The 20,128-nt window shown below is 41.2% G+C and overlaps 1 protein-coding gene across 2 annotated transcripts; it reads right to left on the bottom strand.

Annotated features, from left to right (window-relative positions):
* Nucleotides 1–32: 32 nt before the first annotated feature.
* LOC143275368 (mitochondrial fission 1 protein-like) lies at nucleotides 33–19,220 on the bottom strand. 2 transcript variants are annotated; one of them, XM_076579428.1, is made up of 5 exons: nucleotides 19,125–19,220; nucleotides 17,318–17,450; nucleotides 11,581–11,660; nucleotides 8,247–8,352; nucleotides 33–5,812 (listed from the first exon to the last, which is right to left on the bottom strand). In XM_076579428.1, exons 1-5 carry the CDS (start codon nucleotides 19,167–19,169, stop codon nucleotides 5,724–5,726), a joined length of 453 nt encoding a protein of 150 aa, XP_076435543.1. In that variant the 5' UTR covers nucleotides 19,170–19,220; the 3' UTR covers nucleotides 33–5,723. The 2 variants fall into 2 exon arrangements, with proteins under 2 accessions (XP_076435543.1, XP_076435544.1); XM_076579429.1 differs by having other exon boundaries at nucleotides 19,151–19,199.
* Nucleotides 19,221–20,128: the final 908 nt, after the last annotated feature.

The raw sequence follows: 20,128 nt of genomic DNA, 5'->3' as shown, positions 1-20,128 counted from the left end.
AGTGTCTGATTACATGGGAAGCCAAGAGGAAGTCCAGGAAATACTGCTTTAATGTCAGGACAATGAGAACAGAACTGTTCAACTGAACAGACACTTCTCTCACGAACATACTGGCCATTTCATCACATCAGGGATAGCAACATCATGCTTATGTAAAAACATACTGGGTGTGAAAGTATTTCATCTCAGAACTTGACATAAGCATGGTTTGTGAGTTTACCCTTTTTACATAATTTACCGAAGGGAGGTCACAAGCCACAGCTACTTCCACTTTCATCTTCACTGGTGCAGAAGTGGTCTGCACAGAACAAAAACCAGACTCGCGCCACGGTCTGCACCAACAGGTCATGGAAATGTTATATTGTATATGTAATTTGATTACATTTTTGCTTCCTGTTGTTTGCCGTCTGTTGGAATTTTTTTTTTTTGTTAAAAAATTATATTGTACAATTATTCATGCAAACACCCATGAACATGTTTGTGTGCAGTCAAGTACAAATCCATATCCATTGAAATTGATTATGAAAGAAGACACATGAAAAGAAAAAAAATTAAAAACCCTATAATTTGTAATTGCAGGTCTACTTGATTTCTTCCCCACATCAGGTTTCCCCTACCCTCCCTCACACATACCCCATGTCAGCCCACACTTTCTTGCAATCCCATGCTTTTTCACTCTTTAAGAAAAAGTGGAAGGCACCTCCACGCTTTCTCTCACTTTACAAGAAAGCGCGGTATTGCAAGAAAGTGTGATTGTACACCTACGCTTTCTCTCAATTGCGAGAAAGCTTCAGAAGTCCTTATTTTTGATAAAAACATTTCCTTTGTCATTGAGATTGGCTTTTTGTGTTTTCCCAACACATACCTAAGAGAAAAAGAAGAGGGGGGGCTGATGATTATGATAATGGTGTTCATGAAGATGGTGATGATACTGAAACTGTCACCTGTTTACTACTCTTAACATGAGACGGATCACTACAATGCACAGACCTCAAATACAACATCACAATTAACAGCAAACAACAAAATTATGGCAATGCATACAAATCAAATATATACCAAGATCTGACCATATTTCCCAACATCTGTTGGGGAAAAACATCCAAATGAAGCAACTTTCTACATAAATGTGACTGCAAAAGGTTTTTCACAATGCTATAACCTGGCACAGGGAGCATGAAAGTGGAACCAAATTACGTTTTGATGTTTGTTGTGATGCAATCTTTTCTGTCACATTTATTTACAATATTCACTTATTTCATGATGGTTCATAAAGATCATTTGTATTAGCATCCATTCTCAATGAAGTTAGCTTCTCGATTAAAGAGAAAACACTCAGAACCTGAAAATAATATATAACGAGAGAGGCAAGGCCTTCAAGACTCACTTGTGATACACTTAAAAAAAAATCTAATCGTTAAAATGTGTTCTGTATTTGTTATTATAAAGCTTCGTGCTTAAAAAAAAAAAAAGCAAAAAAAAAGCCCTGTACTCTGAGAGTAAAACACACAAGCTTTTTATGTATTGAGTATAATTTCAAAATGTAATGTTTACGATGAGAAAGATCAGTTTAAAGCAAATTAAGTCCCCTAGCATTAATTACAGAGTAATTTCCCTTTTCTACTATCTGCACCAAAAACGTTTGCAAAATAAAAAAAAACTTCCATGCTTAGCAAAAGAAGTTCCTGTTTGAACAAAAAATGATAATAATGACTGCTCTTGTTGTTGTGTCAGAATATCAGATCAACGTGCCAAGTTTAGAGAATACAAAAAATATAAATATAACAGTAAATGCAGTTTGCATATAATTAGGCTTCATTTTTTAATTTTTTTGTGCCCATCCCAGAGGTGCAATATTGTTTTAAACAAGATGACTGGAAAGAACTGAATTTTTCCTATTTTTATGCCTAATTTGGTGTCACCTGACAAAGTATTTGCAGAGAAAATGTCAATGTTAAAGTTTACCACGGACACACACACACACACACACACACACAGACAACCGAACACCGGGTTAAAACATAGACTCACTTTGTTTACACAAGTGAGTCAAAAAAACAACAACCAGAGTCAAAGAAGGAAAACAACCAACCAAAGAAATAAACAGATAAAAGGAAATGTACACACACACACTTGCACAAAACCATTTTTATGATCCTGTGTCATCACCATTTACCTCTACACTGTCACCATCAGTATCATGATCATTGCTGTTGTCAACCCTTCTTTCTCTCTTCATTTTCTTTGAGATTTGTGATAGAAAAAGACAAGAAACCAACTAAGATGGCAAAAAAAAATTTGGATGAAAATAAAGGGGACTTCCCATGTTTCTCAAACATTGTGAGAAAGCACTGGGGTGCCTCCACCATGCTTTCTCGCAATTGGAAACACGGCAAGGGAATGACCATGTTTTTTTGTAAAATGAAAGAAAATGTTGCGCTCCCCACATTTTATCTCAAAGTGTGAGAAAGCATGGGATTGCAAGAAAGCGTGGGCTGTCTCCATCCTCTGGGCTGTAAATACCGAGTACATCTTCACCAATGATTGCTCTCTGAACTGGACAAAAACACAACTATACAGTGTCAATAAAGTTACAGCATTTCGTATATTGTTAGGGAGAAGAATGTTTTCTATTGCTGAGAAAAAATTACAATGTGTATTTGTTTGTGTGGGCTTTTTTGTTTTGTTTGTTTATTCTGTGTCATCACTTTTTGTTTAAGGTGTATGTAAAATGTGCTTGTGTATAATGACTAAATGAAATAAATTTCTTACCTTGGTTAGTCAGTTTATAGTCTTGTTCATACAAGCAGCTGATTTCAGACTATAAATACATCAAAACAGAATTTATGATATTACATTTGATTTCTCATAATTAAAGTAAATCTATATTTTTTACAGAAGAAAAAAGCATTCTTAACAATGGATGACATTAGTCTTGTTCATTTAACCCTTTGACTGCTGATGATGAGTATGCTCTGTCGGTGAAAAGATGTCACCTCACTGATATAGGACAGACCTTACAGGTCAGGAGGTTAGTCATTATTTCTATATCTGGGCTTCTTCCTCCTGGAATTGGATTACCTATGTCCAGCAAAATCAGTAATACCATTCACAAAACATTAACTGTCACACTGATCTCATTTCAGCCAGCTTCAGCAGTCAAGGGGTTAATCATGACACTGAACCAATAAAATCAAAAAGTACACGGAACACTTAATGCATGCTTATTCTCATGCCCAAATAAAATTCATACACATTGTCCCCTTTTGCATCTTTGTGCATGCACACAGTGTAGGTTATATAAATTAAACTCGGCAATCATTGGTGAGCTTTATATCAACCATAATGTGTTAAAAGAAAAAAACGGCTGAGCCCTTCCTCCCTCCATCCATCCAATGGTGACCAGCTTGCCTTGCCACCGCTGTCTTCACACCCCTTCCCTTTCAAGCTGCACATGTGGAGTGACTGGCAACTGGATCATGTTCACTGTTATTTTACTCCTAGCGTGCTAGACAGACGTAGACTGACCAGTCTGGGTACAATCACTTTGACATGAAGTGTGTAGTGACTTGTCATCATACGCTAAATGTGTGCCTCAAACACCACCCTCACCACGACACAGATTTTCTTCCTCACTGTCTATATCTTTCAGTATTTGCTGAGCCACTTTCAAGGCTGTGAACCTTCAAAAAATGAGCCAAGATTGATCTTTGCTAGACAACATCATTTTAATGTGTCTGTAAGTGACTTTACAATCTCCCACTGTCTATAAGTCATACAGAGTAGACCATACAAGTCCAAGGGATGTAAACAATCGAGAAGACATCAGTCTAATATCATCATCTTAGATGAACAGATTATAAATGAATAAATGACCATTCTAAAAGACGGGGAGAAACTAGGTCTGACCAAATTGATCATGGTGCCTCCATTCACTGTCACCTTCATGAAACTATTCTGAAAGGGTTGGGAGAGATGGGATACACAGAATGGTAATACTGGAGCCCAGAGTTATCAATCAAAATAGTACTTGAACGATATTTCATGCATAAATACACATTTATTTACACATCTTAATGATGCAATAACTAATAATGCAGCAAAATAAACAATCCTTTAATTGTATGCACTCGCACATACTCCCATTCTAAACACATACATCATTATTTGTAACTACAGTAGTTTGAGCTACAAAAGAATCTGGCTAGTGTGAAAAAATACAATATTTCAACAGTCTGGACTTTCTGAACACCAAAACAAGTTTCTTGGTCAAACACCTGTTTCATTAAAATAACAACACACATTCTACATTAAAATAATTATGACAGAAAAAAGATACTGTTATGCTTTGGACCCTGAAATAACATTTGTGGTCTGAGCTATATATAACTTGAACTGGACTGGATTTTCAGAAAAAGATGAACATCTGCTATCTGGGATATCTCAGCTTCTTTACCTTGGTGGGGGGCAAGATGAGGGTGTATGAGCTTAAGTGTTTACTTATTCTTGGGCCCCGAGTATAATTTTGAAGAATTTTACTGAATATGTCTCTGTCATACTACATCGGCAGTATTCTTAGCACAGCATATTGCAACTCTGTTGATACATGTGCCTGTCCTCTCCAAATCTGAAGTCCAGACACAAAAACCTTGTGATCAGCACAGACAGTTATCAGCCTGACTTGCAAAAAAATACTTATTGTCTATAAATAGAACACAAAATGGATAACATACATTCTTGTCTATGACTCCACTGTGCACACTTCATGTACCTGTGGAGTAAGGCTGTACTATGGTGGAAAAAACCAAAGAAAACCTAGAAAATGTATGATGTCTGGGGAGCATTAAAAACATTGTTACAGGTTCATAGCCCTTTATGGCCATTGCCGGCATTGGGGAAGTGAAATCATATTCTGATTTACTACATGAAGAGCTTGGCATAGGAATGCAGGGCCCTGTCGTCTCTTTACACTAACCTCCCCTGACTTAAGTCTAATTCCCATTTACGCCAGGCTGGAGTGATGAAAATCAGTTAAGTACCTTTCCCAAGGACAAAACAGGGCCATGAACCCTGATCGCTGGTGAACACTGGATCAGAAATCTAACGCCTAACTGATTCTGCCATGGCGCCTCCTGGTAGTTTGACTTGATTTTAAAGTGCAGACAAAAAACTGCATGAAAAATTTTTAAAACTGCCATTGCAACATAAAACATGGATGCTAACTGGTTTATTGTATATCAGTAACTTTGTGAGGAAATTTCAAAAACTTGAACTAACTGTGCACAGTAAATCACAAACATTAAATTCAGACAAATTTGCAAAGACACGTCCACCCATAGCTAACGTTCTGGAGACAATTTCTTCAGTCCCAAAAAAAGAAAAGCAACAAAAGTATCCACAAACCTTTCACTCTTGATACCTCCCCTCTCCTCCCCAAATACCCCACAAACACTTCTCTTTCCTAGCTCCTTTCTCAGCAATTCACACACAGACACTCACACGCACACATCCACACTGTCACAGTGACACATTCATCACATACACTTACTGACATGCACTGTCCCTTGCACACACTCATCCTCACACACACACTCATTCTAATACACACTGTCTCATACACATACACACACATTTAAACTACTGGCTTCCCTCTATTTTACATATGCCATCACATTAACTAATTTAAATAAACAAAAAACCCAAAAAAATTCAACCAGCCAAGGTCATTTCTTGAGGGCAGCGATGCCAAGTCCGATCAGCCCCCCTACCACCACCGCAGCTCCTCCCACAATTGCAATTCCCATCAGGCCATCTGCACAGGGTGTATTCAGTATCACACCATCTGCTAACATTCTCTCTCAGTTCTGAAAGTATCTCAAGAATTTGTTTACTACGATGAATATATATATCATCATAAATGCAAATGAAAATACCATTTAAAAAAAGAGTAAATTTTCTATATGTTGATACTTTGTATATTCATCTCTGTACATGTATACATACTGCATAGAAATCATGTGTGTGTGTGTTCAACTCCCATATGTATGTATGTATATCACGTGTGAATTTTTCATGGATGTGAGTATGTGCAAGCACACGTGCAGGTATGTATGCAGACTTGTGTGTGAGTGCATCCTCTCTTTGTTTCATCAACTTTGTACATCTCTTGTTACTGTTTTGATTTCTTTTATTTTCTACTTTTTCATTTGTCCTGCAGGCTGGAAGTCAAGATGTGTGATTACTGCTTATTTCAGACTGCAAATTAATGAACATTCATTCCTTCAATCAATTATTTATGAGCACATCTTCATTTAATTCTACTTATACAAGGACATTTATAATATAAATGTATCAGTGGTCACCATGCTCATAAAAAAGAGCTGTATACACTTCTGCAATATACTACACACACAAATGTATGCACAATCTGCAGAAATAGTTCTAAAAATTATATGTTCATCTGTTCTTTTTATTTTGGACTAAAAAAATCTAATTCCTATTTACTTTTTTTCCTTATTGTATATATATATTTGTTCATTTTCTTTTAAGGAAAAAATAACAACATTCACTATGTCATTTAAAAGACCAGACGTTGCATCACATTCCACATACAAGTGTGATGTCAGATGTCCATGTTCAGAAAATGCACACATGTTTACAGCAATCGGCACACACACACACACACACACACACGCACACACACACACACACACACACCAACCAATTACTGTTGTTAGAAATTGCTGAATCCCTGTTACATAGTCCAACAGAAGTGTTTCTTTGATGCAAACCTCCGATATTTAATTCTGTTGGGTTTTTTCGTTTATGTTGTTAATTGCTGTTTCACAGATTTTTACAAATTGTTGCTTCTGTTGTTCTAGTTTATCATTACTCTGCATATCCCCCTTTTAAGTACCATCCCCACCACATTCTCATCTTCTACACACACACACACACACACATGACATGTCTAATATCACTCAAAGTGAAAAGACATTAACCCTTTCGCTGCCAAGAAAATAAGATTTAAGTGAAATCTATTTGCCAGGGTTTTTTCACAAAAAACAGGTACAAATTTTCAAAAAATTATGTGCTCTTTGTTATTGGAGAAAGACCCATGAAAGTATATATTTTCTGAAAGGCAAATGAATATATATATATAAAAAAAAAGCAAAACACATGATATTTTTCCATTTTTCTATATTTTTAGTGACATGCTGTTGTTTTGAAATCAGTGTTATGTTCTTTGTCACATTTTCAACTTGTTCATTACAAACATTAGTCAGGTAATTTGCACTACAATATCACATTTTCTGGACAAATGAATATCTGCACACACAAAATCATACTAGAACAACCACAATAAAAAAAAAAAATTGAAAAAGAGATAGATAAACAATGCATTGTGACTTCTCCAAGTGATAATATAGATGTGAGGCCATGCCCCCTCAGTCTCCACCCCCCCTCCTCTTCACCCCTCCCACACGGTCACTCATCAGACTGTGTTGGCTGAGTGCCAAAAAAATCGCTTACACTGTGTCCTGCTAATAATTCAGTCAGTCTGTCGTCTGCTATGAATGGACAGCCAGCATCAATCACTGATGGTTGTATCTTGGCCACTCTCTTGACTGCTCCCTTTATTTTCTATCAAATCGTCCTATAAAGTTCATCACTGTCTTCTAATCTACGCTTCAATTCTTTCTGAGCATCAGCTAAAGAAAGCAATCTTGGTTGATTTAGTTCGCCACGATCACATGTCTTGAGCACGGCATCAGTCTGACATTTTGTTGAGCGAGCGAGGAGAGGAATCAGGCAAACACTGTGCCCAGTAACCCAACCAAAACGTTCAAATAAAGGACTGCCTCATGACGTAGATGGGGTTTCTCGCCATGAATAGAATCTAGAAAGATTCCCCAAACTAAAGCTACCAGCATTTTTGTCAATGAACTGAATGCAAAGCAGGGAAAAGTCAGAATATTTCGATGACGAGTTATCTCATCATTGTGGCAGCAAAGCATAAATGCTTGCCATGACAAGTTATCTCGTCATATAGGCAGCCTAGGGGTTAAAGAAAGATACACACACACACACACACAAAAGAAGATGTATGCACCAGCACCTTCAAAATTAAACTAAAAAAAAAAGTGTTCTGTGATATGCATGCAAACAAGGTGTAATTTCAAAAACAAACAACAAGAATCTGATTTCTGAAACATGAACTTTGGGCACTGAGTGGGTGAGCTGACCTGTCTCCATCTTCTTGGTGATGTGGGCATGTAGCCGCCGGGCATGTTGGTGTCTGGGCTCCAGATGTGTCACTGCACTGACGTACTTCAATGCCTGCTGGTAATCCTGTCACAGTTCACACACACACACACACACACACACACACACTGTACAAAATGCATCATATGCACACAGTTGGAGCGGTGGCCCAGTGGCAATGTGCCTGACTAGAAAACAAGCACCCATGGGTTCAAGTCCCACATACCAACCAGTATTTTTGATACCCTGTCTACTAGACCCAGAGTTATGGTCTGGACTTCTCTTTCTGATAAGATGATAAAAGGAGGTCCTGTGTGCAACATGCACTTAGCATGTAAAAGAACCCAAGGCAATTAAAGTGTTGTCCCTGGCAAAATTTTGTGTAAAAATCTACATTTATACTAAAACAAAGACACTGCACTGTGGTGATGAGCTCTCCAGGAGAAAGCACCCCAACTTCACACAAGGAAATATAATGTGAAAAGAAGAAATGATAATAATAATGGATACTTATAAGTTATATAGCACACAATCCAGGAATCTGCTCTTGGTGCTTTACAAAACACTTTCGTTTCGACAACACATCACATCAATGTTACGTACACACACCAAAATGTGACTAACAGACATACACACACAATGCATACATACATTTTAACATATGTATGTACTTAGCAGCCCTCCCCACATAGGCACACACAAACACACACATGTACTATCAAACATATGAACACACAAAAGTACACATCCATATGTATGTGTACACACACACACACACACACACATATATATATATATATATATATATATATATATATATATATATATATATATATATATATATATATATATATGTATGTATGTATGTATGTATGTATACACACAGTCAAACACACCACATGCAAAGAAGTGGACCTGCCACAACTGAACGTATTGCTGAGGGAAGCGGTGAGTTTTGAGATCACACTTGGAAGAGGCGAGAGAGTCAGAGTGATGGAGGTTACCAGGGAGCTTGTTCCACGTCTTTGGCAATTGAAAAGAAAATTATCTGTGTCTGTATTGTATTGTACTGTATTGTATTGTATTGTATTTCTCTTTTTGTCACAACAGATTTCCTTCTCTCTGCAAATCATCAATCTAACTTTAAGTCACGTCAAATGAACCACCCAACATGATTTTGCCACATCTAGCACTCAATTCAATTTTGTCAATGACTTCTAAAGCCTCTGCATCATCTTGGATGGCAAAATCTAAATTGTTTTGTTGTAACACACTGCTGTTTCAAGCCACAATTGTAAGATTGTGTTTTGTCGTTCACCATTTTGAAAGCATCATTTGGGGCATATTGACAATAACACCCAGAAATTTTCATACAGTACGTGATTCTCTGTTGCTTCTCATTGATAATCAAAGTGGACATATCAATGTTTCTGACAGGTGGCTATTAGGACATATCAACTTTAAAATTGAACTGTGAAAATTCCTGAAATGATGCTGACGTATATGTATCATATATCATGGGGCAAAAAGCGAAGCATTTTTTTTTTATAACACATACATACATCATGGGGCACTGAAGAGGTTAAATGGATAAAGGATTAAGTATCAAAAGATCCCTCAACATCCTAGCTCACATAGCCAAATGTAGTGAAAGGAAAAATTAGGTTAACCATGTGGTTACAGAGTGGGTTGTTTTATTTAGTCTTGCTTATTGCAAGTGAAATACTTTATGTACACTCTGCTCTTTTTATTGTCATGGTTGTATTTAACATTTGCATTGTGTACTGGACATTACCTATCACACTAAAGTGAAATACTGAGCAACTATTAAGTCATCATATCCAAAATTTACCGGGGGGAATTAAACTGAGATGGGTGCCAGCTAAAGCAAACACCCACTATCCTCTTAAAAAATTATGCTGGTTTTCTAGCATGGAGACATGTTCAACTGCAAACTCAGAAAAAACTGGGAGCCTAGCTTCATTTGCTTTTTTTTTGGGTTTTTTTGTTTTTTTTTGTTTTTTTGTTTTTGTTTGCTTAGCCGATCGAAGACTGTGAAACCTGCCATATGGCTGGAGAATAAAGTGGTGCAGCTAGTTAATGGACTTAATTAAATACATGATTGAACAGAAGAAGCCAAACATCAACACAGCTCAGTATGGCCTGTGTTCTATAATAAGATGAAATGATACAAAGCTGAGCAGATGTGTTTTGCACTACAATAATAGCAGACAGGTTTCATTCCCCACTGGGAGCTTGACACATTAATTGTAAACTGATCTCACTTTATGACTGAGCTGATCAGTGTAACAGATGAGAAAGATGCATCATCCCTACAATATTTCTGAAGGTGTCTCAACAACAGATCAATGTGTGCAGAGGAAATGATTTCCACATCAAACACTTGATATCAATGACTGACTGTGTTTGACAGAATTAATACTTTTAGCATAAAAGCCTATCATAGCAACACAACAATAAGTTACATCAAGTGTAATGACTGTGCCTTGAGCGATAAACAATGAGTTAGACAGTTTACTGGCCTTCAATATACTCAATTGATCAAAATAATTATGCAAAATAAGCAATCTTTTGGAACAAACTATCAGCACATAACACAGCACACTCAGCAAAACTTCAGGCAGCCAGGATGTGAGTGATGTGCTGCAGGTGTGTGTGAGAGATCATCACCTGTGTAACTGACCAAGTGTCACACTGATGCTGTGTGTGTGTGAATGCGCAAATTTCAAAATTACTATTTTGCAACAATACCCGATTTATGGCATGATGTTGTGTGTCAACAATGAAAATTTGCTTTGTACCATTTAAATACCTTATCTATTTTCACCCGAACAGTGTAATTCATACTAGAATATAAAAGTGTTGTTTTAGTGTACAGACAAGCAATCACATATAGAACTAAACAATGTAGCATCATATCTGACAAAAAGATGAAATGATGTAATCTTCAGCGTCCATTGAAGCAAAGCCAGCAGAGAATTAGATTAAAATCAATTAAGATTCTAACTGATCTAAATCCACATAAGCACAATAAGAATTTATCTGGCAGTGAAAGATAAAGATATTTGTTTTTAAAACAATTTTAAACATTTATTTAGTGTGGCCATCAGCCTGAATTTTGAAATGGCATGCCGCCATTGTCTCAGTACAGGTCATGTGCTGAGCAGTGTTACCGCAGATCTGTTGTCTGCTATGGCATGTGCTGGCCACTACAGTTAGTGGGTGAGCCAAGTCTTGGAGAACCAAGGCTGACTTGGCTATATTATCATTAAGGTGGCTTGAGTGGTCACTTACTTTGAGTCTGGTGTAGCCAACAGCAATGTAAAAGAGGTAATCTGTATTGGGAGCATCATCTTTTTCTCTCCGCAGAAGATCTGGAACAAACATCATGTTAAAATCAAATAAAGGATCAAAATTAAAAAAAAGTAATCATAAAATCACCCCAACAGCCGCTTTTGTCACTCTTTCATCATATATAGCAGCCATAGTAGAAAACAAAGAGAGTACCAAACATTATCAGTAACATATAATACCCAGCCACTGAGTAAACTGTCTACACATGACCAAAAACACAATGATAAAGCACAATGAACACCATAGTTGTGCTTTTCTCAAAGTCTCTCCTTTTAACAGTAATTTAACAGATGATAATACACGCACAGACAACTTGTACACACTCAGACATAAAACTGTTTAATACAAGTCCAGAACTTCCTTTTTGAGGATGTGTCTGTTCCAATGCATGTACCTGTTATTTACCTGTGTGTTAGATGAAATGGTAGAACAAGCAGCATTTACTTCAAGTTGTGTACCTTGTAAATGGGGAGAGTTACCACTCTTTATTGCTGTTAATTCAAGTTTACAGTTCAAAATGCACACATGCACATGAACACACACACGAAAATATATTCATAAAACAAAAGCCTTTACCACTTTAAACTTTGTATTTTTGTGATCAGCACCCCTAAAAAATGCATGCAGGCAATTCTTAGTTTGAATGTGTCAAAGCACGCAGACTGATTCACTACAGCACATTTGTTGGTTTTTTTCCTGTTCGTTTTGTTTTGATTTTTTGGTTTTGTTTTGGGGTTGTTTTATTTTTTAAAGAAAAATGAGTCAATGCCCGGTCCCAAGGTTGTCATAGCCGAGGGGTGGCAATGGGGACAAGCTCCCATTGTCTATAAAATGCCCCTCACGGCGCGCGTCTCCAACAGCCTCTGACAACTAAGTCCAGCTCCTAGCCTGCTCGTGTGGCTTAGATATAAGCCCGGCGGAACTGCTACTACTGATAGGAGAAGGGGCGAAGGCGGTTCACCTGGTGCCTGAAAACCAGTGCTTTGGGTAGATGGGGCTCAGCAGTCTGGGAAGACAGCTCATCTAAGAGAAGGAAAACTCTGATTTCAAACCTCCACTGCCTTACGGCCATACCCACTCATAGGAAAGGCTTCAGGAGTCAATCCTGAGGAAAAATCCGGGCAGATGGAGTCCGTAGCCTCAGCAGGCAGTTCTTCCAAGAGAAGGAAAACTCCCAAGAGAAAACCCGGCCAACTGTAAACCGTTAGCAGAACAGGAGATCACCGAAGACGGCGCGACAGTGGCCTCTCTAAGGGGCGTGATCTAGTCAAAACCGGCTGTGCACGCACTCTACGACAACGTTAGACCGATGTGGTGTCGTCTTCCTGGACCATGGCCGGGGGGAGATGGTGCCGGGCCCTCAGCCTCAAAGGGGCCCATCCACTACTACCGACCACGGACGCGATGCTTCCCAGACTCTGGGGAGAACAGATTGGAGCACATGGGCAAGCAGCACTTCGTATCGTCCACTGGAATGCAGAAGGAGTACAGCGCAAGAAGGTTGAGCTCCAACGGTTTCTGCGTGAAAATGCGATCGATGTATGTTGCATCCAAGAGACCCACCTCAAGAACACTCACCGCTTTTTCATAAGAGGTTACAAGTTGTTTAGACAAGACCGAGAGAACAGACCAAAGGGAGGCCTCATCACCCTGGTAAGAAACAACATCCCAGCGGCAGAGACCCAGAGTTCTGGTCAAGCTGATCTCGACACAGAATTTCTGGGAGTCAAGTTCGTGTTGCCAGGCACGTCAGTGACAGTCCTCAATGTCTACTCACCTACAAACCAAATACAGCTTGACTCTATCCTCGTTGACTCCCATAGCTGGATCATCACAGGAGACTTTAACAGCCACTCACCCAGCTGGGGCTACCAAGATCTCAACAAGAAGGGAGAAGATGTGGAAAACTGGGCAATCAGTAACCAGCTGATCCTCATCAACAGTCCAAAAGATCCACCTACGTGCTACTCACGAGCATGGAGGACCACAAGCACTCCTGACCTGGCCTTCGCAACAGACGACATCCATAGCATTGCCCAAAGGGAGGTGTCGCCCCAGCTTGGAGGCAGCGACCACAGGCCAGTGATCATTACAGTACAGAGACATTTTGAAACCCATCCCACCAGGCTCCCAGCAAGCTGGAATTATAAGAAGGCAAACTGGGACCTTTTCAAGCACGAGGTAGACAAGAGGACTTCTGCGCTGACACTGTCGCACCAAGACATCAACGAAAATGCCAAGAATTTTTAATAAGGCAGTATTAGACGCGGCGCAGGCAGCTATTCCACGAGGCAAACACAGGAACTACTGTCCCTACTGGACACCTGAGCTCGACACCCTGCACAAGACCCTCAGTGAAGCCAGGGACACGATGGAGAGCTCCCCCACTGACGAAAATGTAGAGACACACAACAGAACGAAAGCTGCGTTCATAAAGGAAAAGCTGCAAGCAACACGTAAGAGCTGGCAAGACAAGACATCCTCCCTGAACATGGAGACAGACATGCAGGGGCTTTGGAAGCTGACAAAGAAACTGAATGATGACAACCCCAGCAGAGGCAAAACCGTCATCGAGCAGGACAACCAGCTGAAAACAGAAAAGGCCGCAGCCAACACCTTTGCGGAACTATACCGAGAGGAGAGTGCAATCCATATGTCCAGACAGCGCATCAAGCAGGTATGAGAGGAAACCACAAAACAGACATCAGACCCACATGGCATAGATGACAGCTGTACGAGCGAACCACTAACCATGAAGGCATTCGCAAGCTGAAGCCCAAGAAAGCTCTGGGGCCTGATGGTGTCACTGGCGACATGCTGAAGCACCTGGGACCAGCATCCAGAACAGTGCTGCTTCAGATCTTCAATTACAGCTGGACAGCAGGAGTTGTGCCTTCCATCTGGAAAGAGGCAGAGATCATCCCAATCCCAAAGAAGGGAAAGAACAAGAAGGACCCCCACAGCTACAGACCAATCAGCCGTCTGAGCTGTGTCGGCAAGCTGCTGGAAAGGATGGTCAACCGCCGCCTCACCTTCCTCCTGGAAACACAGAACATCCTTTCACCTACCCAGACCGGCTACAGAAAATTCCGAAACACAGAAGATCAACTAGCCCTCCTTGTCCAGGACATCAAAAACTCTTTTCAGGAGAAGAAGAAGACACTGGCCGTGTTTTTTGACCTGTCGAGAGCGTTTGACAAAGTGTGGAAGGAGGGCCTCATCCTGAAACTTCTCCAAGCTGGCGTACGTAGCAAGATGTACATGTGGATCCAACACTACCTTTTTGGCAGGACCGCAAGGGTCAAACTAGACGGCTTCCACAGCAGAAAGGTCAAGCTACGTGAGGGTGTCCCCCAGGGAGGAGTGCTTTCCCTAACATTGTTTCTGTTGTGTATCAACGACATCAGAGACAACATCACGAAGCACGTCTCCAACAGTCTGCACGCAGATGACCTGGCAGTATGGACATCCGCTGAACACACCAGCACGGCCTTCTACCGGCTTCAGGAAGTCGTTAGCAATATCGCTACATGGACAGAAGACTGGGGTCTTGAGCTCAACACCACAAAAACCAACGCAACACTTTTCTCTCTCTCCACCGCCAACAAGCAAGTCAAGCTGAAGCTCCAGGGACAGGTCTTGCCCCAGACGAATATACCAACATTCCTTGGTGTCAGGTTGGACACCCGCCTGACCTGGAGGCCCCAGACTGAGGAGATGGAGAGGAGAGGCATCCGCAAGCTAGCCCTGCTGAAGAAGCTGGCCGGGACGACTTGGGGAGCAGACAGCAGGCTTCTCGCCAGGGTCTACATGGGAGCGGTCAGACCCACCATGGAGTACGCCTCAACCTCGTGGGGCGCAGCCTCCAAGACCAACAAGAGCCGGCTCGACAAAGTCCAAAATATGGGACTACGCCTCAGACTTGGAGCCATGAGGTCCATGCCGATCCATGACATGGAGAAAACTGCTAACGTTGAGCCCCTGGAGAGAAGATGCGACCTGAAAGTCCTGACGCAGGGAGAGAAGCTCAGAAGACTGCCCTCACATCACCTACACCACAGACTGGAGCAGCCCACCAAGAACCGTCTCAAACATCAGAGCCTCAACCAACAGTATAAAGCACTCAGAGCACAGCACAGCAATGTTCTGGCGGCAAAAGGGGAGTCTTGCACTGACCTTGCCTTGCCTGACTGGAGGCTTGACCAAGAGATAGAGGCCACCATCAGCCTCAGAGTTCCTGGCATCACCACCAAAGACCAGCAACCAACTACTCTCAAGATCCTGACTCTGGCCATGACAGAGGAGTCCTACGCAGCCAGCTCCTGGACCCATGTATACACGGATGGATCAGCGGAGGAAGCCACACACAACGGAGGCAGTGGTGTCTACGTCAGATTTCCCGATGGAGAGCACAGCAGCATCGCACTCCCTGGAGGAAAGCTCTGTTCCAATTTCAGAGCTGAAGTCCTGGCCATCAAAACAGCAGCAGAATTCCTCTCCTCCTGTGGAAAGCCCCTTGGCAGCATCTCCATCTTCACTGACTCCATGTCCACACTCCAGGCCCTTGACTCCCCTGATCCTGGTCCACTGATCCAGTCCCTTAAGGCCTCCCTCACAACCCTTAACCAAACAGCCCCAACGACCCTCCAGTGGGTGCCTGCACATATAGGCCTCCCAGGCAACAAGCGTGCAGACTACCTCGCTAAGGAAGGAATCCAGCTCACACAGCCAACCATTCCTGCCACGTATGAGGAAGCAAAAACTCTCCTCCGCAGCAGATTCCGAAGAGGCTGGGTCACCCTGAACGGAGGCTACCAGGCACACCAAGATCCCATCAGGACACTGGAGAGAAGACACCAGACTACCATCTACCGCCTTCGCACAGGACACTGCGGCCTCCGAGCACACCTGAAGAGGATTGGAGTGGCAGCCACATCCCTATGTGATTGCGGCCAGGCTGACCAGACCCCATCCCATATTCTCCAAGACTGCCCCCTGTATGAGAAGATGCGGCAGCAGTCCTGGCCTGGGGGTGCTGACCTCAACACCAAGCTCTGGGGGATGGCAGCCGATCTTCACCAGACGTCCGAGTTTGTGGCATCCCTTGGACTTCGACCCTGACTGCGTAGCTGTCGAACGCAAAGAAGAAGAAGAAGAAGAGTCAATGCCCAACTTTCATTTAAACCCAATGCTCTGGGCAGGCATTGACAGACTATGCATGCACTGATGCATACATGTACAAATATATAGACCCACACATTTGAGTGAACTCAAAAAATGAAGATCTAATATATGCAGGGACACGTCACTTGTGCTCATATTGCACCACTAGCCTTCACCCAAGTAGCACACAACCCTCCCCCCACCCCACCCATGCAGGCATCCACAGAGATGGGCACAACCTCACACACACCATTATACACATGTACAAATATATATACCCACACATTTGAGCGCACACAGAAAATGAAGCTCTAATATATGCAGGGACACGTCACTTGTACTCATATTGCACCACTAGCCTTCACCCAAGTAATACACAACCCCCACTCCCCCATCCCCTTCCATGCAGGCATCCACAGAGATAAGCACAACCTCACACACACCATTATCCACATACACATACCACTCCCAAACCCCCATGCCCCAAGAGCACACCCACACAATGCTTAGTCACCTTCCAGGAGAGCAACTCCTTTCTTCATGTCCTCCTGGTAGTGACTGCGAACCAGACATATGCTGTAGTCAAACTGCGTCTTCTCCCCCACACACCCTCTCAGAACCTGCTGGTTGTACATTTTCTCATGTTTCTGAAAAATTCAAAATACCACATGGATTTTGTATATATCCAAAACAGTTCAGCAGAAGTCGTAGAACACTTAAAGGTATAATGAAACACAAATTTATTAAATTTGTGTTTAAGTCCGTTGGGTTTTAAAAGCTTTTTTAAACTTCCTAAAATGCACAAACACAACAATATAGTAAGTGTATGTCACAATGTCAATATATCAACACAGAACTTCTTCTTCTTCTGCGTTCGTGGGCTGCAACTCCCACATTCGTTCGCATGTACATGAGTGGGCTTTTACGTGTATGACCGGTTTTTTTACCCCACCATGTAGGCAGCCATTCTGTGTTTTTTGGGGGGTGCATGCTGGTGGGTATGTTCTTGCTTCCATAACCCACCGAACGCTGACATGGATTACAGGATCTTTAACGTGCGTATTTAATCTTCTGCTTACGTATACACACGAAAAGGGTTCAGGCACTAGCAGGTCTGCACATATGTTGACCTGGGAGATCGGAAGAATCTCCACCCTTTACCCACCAGGTGCTGTTACCGAGATTCGAACCCGGGACAGTAAGATTGAAAGTCCATTGCTTTAACCACTCAGATATTGCGCCCGTCTTAACACAGAAGAAACTAAGATTGAGTGCATGCTGTAGATAATGCATTTAGGTGTGAACATTTAAGTTTGCTCTTTGGAACCATTTCTATACCAATATGCTGAGCTTTTTTTTAATTTTATTTACTATGATTTTAACTTCATATCAAATATAATTAGATTATGCGTAAGGGGTGGGGGTAAGTGGGTACTCATAATAACACAGTAACTGCATGATCTTTGGCTTGAAATTTACTCTCAATATAATATTTTTTGGGTCGTATCTTGTCAGACAAAACATAAATACTCACTGTCACTTGTGTCAGAACAGTCATGCCAGTTTTAAAACTGGGCAAAATTAGACAGAGCTCTTTTTTTCATGTTCACAATAGAAAATGAGGTGCCTGTGCACATCTGTGAGTGCATGTGTGTGTGCTAGTACTGCCAATATGTGTGAGAGAGAGAGAGAGTGTGTGTGTGTGTGTGTACACATATGAATGAGCACTGGTTGTGACACTTTAAAAGGAATATGCTGTCTGTGTGGGTGTCACTGTATGCATCAAGTGTGGTGTCCTTATGTTCCAAAGACTGAAAGAATGAGATGGTATTATACTGATAATGAAGAACATTTGAGCATGGGAAACAGCCTGCAATAATTGCTGTAGACAGAAATAACTTTTTGTGTTTATAAAATGAAAACAAAACCCTCGTTCAAATCAAGAAATGGTATGTTTGTGACGTTCTAATCAGTGCACAAAAGGACTTCCAAAAGGGAAACTGCATAAGTTGACAAGAAAAACCCAAGATCAGACAAACCAGTGGTAAACTGAGGCAAAAAGAACTGGATGCAATCAAAGAAAGTATGGGTTTAAGCTCTGCTCGGTTTAACCAGTCAAAAAGTTTCGTCGGTTTTGTTTCAAACTGAAAGAACGGAAGGAACAATGCATAACGAAACTAAAAAAAACATTAAAATTCTGAGGGTTAACTTGACGGAAAAGTAAGTCCGTGACACCAATAAACTTCAAACAAATCTGAAATACTATCATAATACAACATTCAGTAACGTCATTAACATGACTGTGAGCCAGTAGTTTGTACCTTCAATTCCTCTAGATCGATTGTACCTTTGATCAAAGCATCCATTTTTACTTTTCCTTCGCCTTACTGTTTTTTCCACTGTGAAGATGACTCAAGGGAAACCACCAAATGCACATGTCACACACCTATGATTTTCGTGTAATACATAATCTCAGTGGCATGTATCCATAACCTTTGACGGAATGAGTACTGAGTAGTGTTCACAACAAGGCGTAATTGGAGTGGTGGGGAAGAAATGTGGATTCCCTCCCCCCCTCCCTCACCCTCCACATACACACTTCAGTAATTTCATTCATTTTGTGGCATTTATTTTGGAGTTCGGGGGGCGGGGGGTAAGGGGTGGGCGGTGATTGAATGTACCTGCACATATTTCAGCCCTTTTACCCGACTTCAAGTGGCACACTGTAATACATGTACATTAAGTGCACACACATATATAAAAAAATAGAAATAATAAGTGTCTGTGTGTTCAAGTTCGCAGTGTATAAATAGCATCCCAACCGGGAAAACGATGTTTCCTCTTTAACATATTGCTCTGTCTGCTTGTTTTGTTTACTTTGTTTTTGTTCTGCTTGCTTGTTTGTGGTTGGATGTTGCCCTTTTTTTTTTTTTTTTTTTTTTTTTTGTTTGTTTGTTTGTTTGTATCCGGTCAACTCCCGCCACCACCTATCAACTGAATTATCTTTTCCTTTCGGCTTTGGTCCATTTATCTTCTATGAATGTTTTCAATCTGTGAGTGAGGAGGGCATGAGGAGTGGGAAGGTTGAAGGCGTGTGGGTTCAGGGAGCTGAGTGGACATCTGCGACTGGTCTTTATGTTAGGCCGGTATTTAGTCAGCTGAGGTTTTGTGCGCTTAAGAGAATTAACTTTTCAGCTTAGTGTTTGGGGCCATATTTGTGTTGTGGCGTTCATGTTACCTGATCACCTGATGACAAACTCTCTGTGGAATCGTGCACACCACACTTATCTCTTGCGCAAATCAGTGGCTTCAGTTAAATAATTCT

Source organism: Babylonia areolata, chromosome 30 (assembly GCF_041734735.1).
Source record: "Babylonia areolata isolate BAREFJ2019XMU chromosome 30, ASM4173473v1, whole genome shotgun sequence".
Taxonomy (NCBI): Eukaryota; Metazoa; Mollusca; class Gastropoda; order Neogastropoda; family Buccinidae; genus Babylonia; species Babylonia areolata.
Note: the sequence above shows the minus strand (reverse complement) of the source record. Positions and strands in the feature narration are given on the sequence as shown.

What these genes read in the sequence shown, in the direction of transcription:
- LOC143275368 (XM_076579428.1), bottom strand. Translation starts at nt 19,169, where the DNA reads ATGGATGCTTTGATCAAAGGTACAATCGATCTAGAGGAATTGAAG. An exon ending in TTGGCTACACCAGACTCAAA is followed by an intron (nt 8,353 to 11,580) that starts GTAAGTGACCAC and finishes GAACTGTGACAG; the next exon opens with GATTACCAGCAGGCATTGAA. An exon ending in CACCAAGAAGATGGAGACAG is followed by an intron (nt 5,813 to 8,246) that starts GTCAGCTCACCC and finishes CACCCTGTGCAG; the next exon opens with ATGGCCTGATGGGAATTGCA.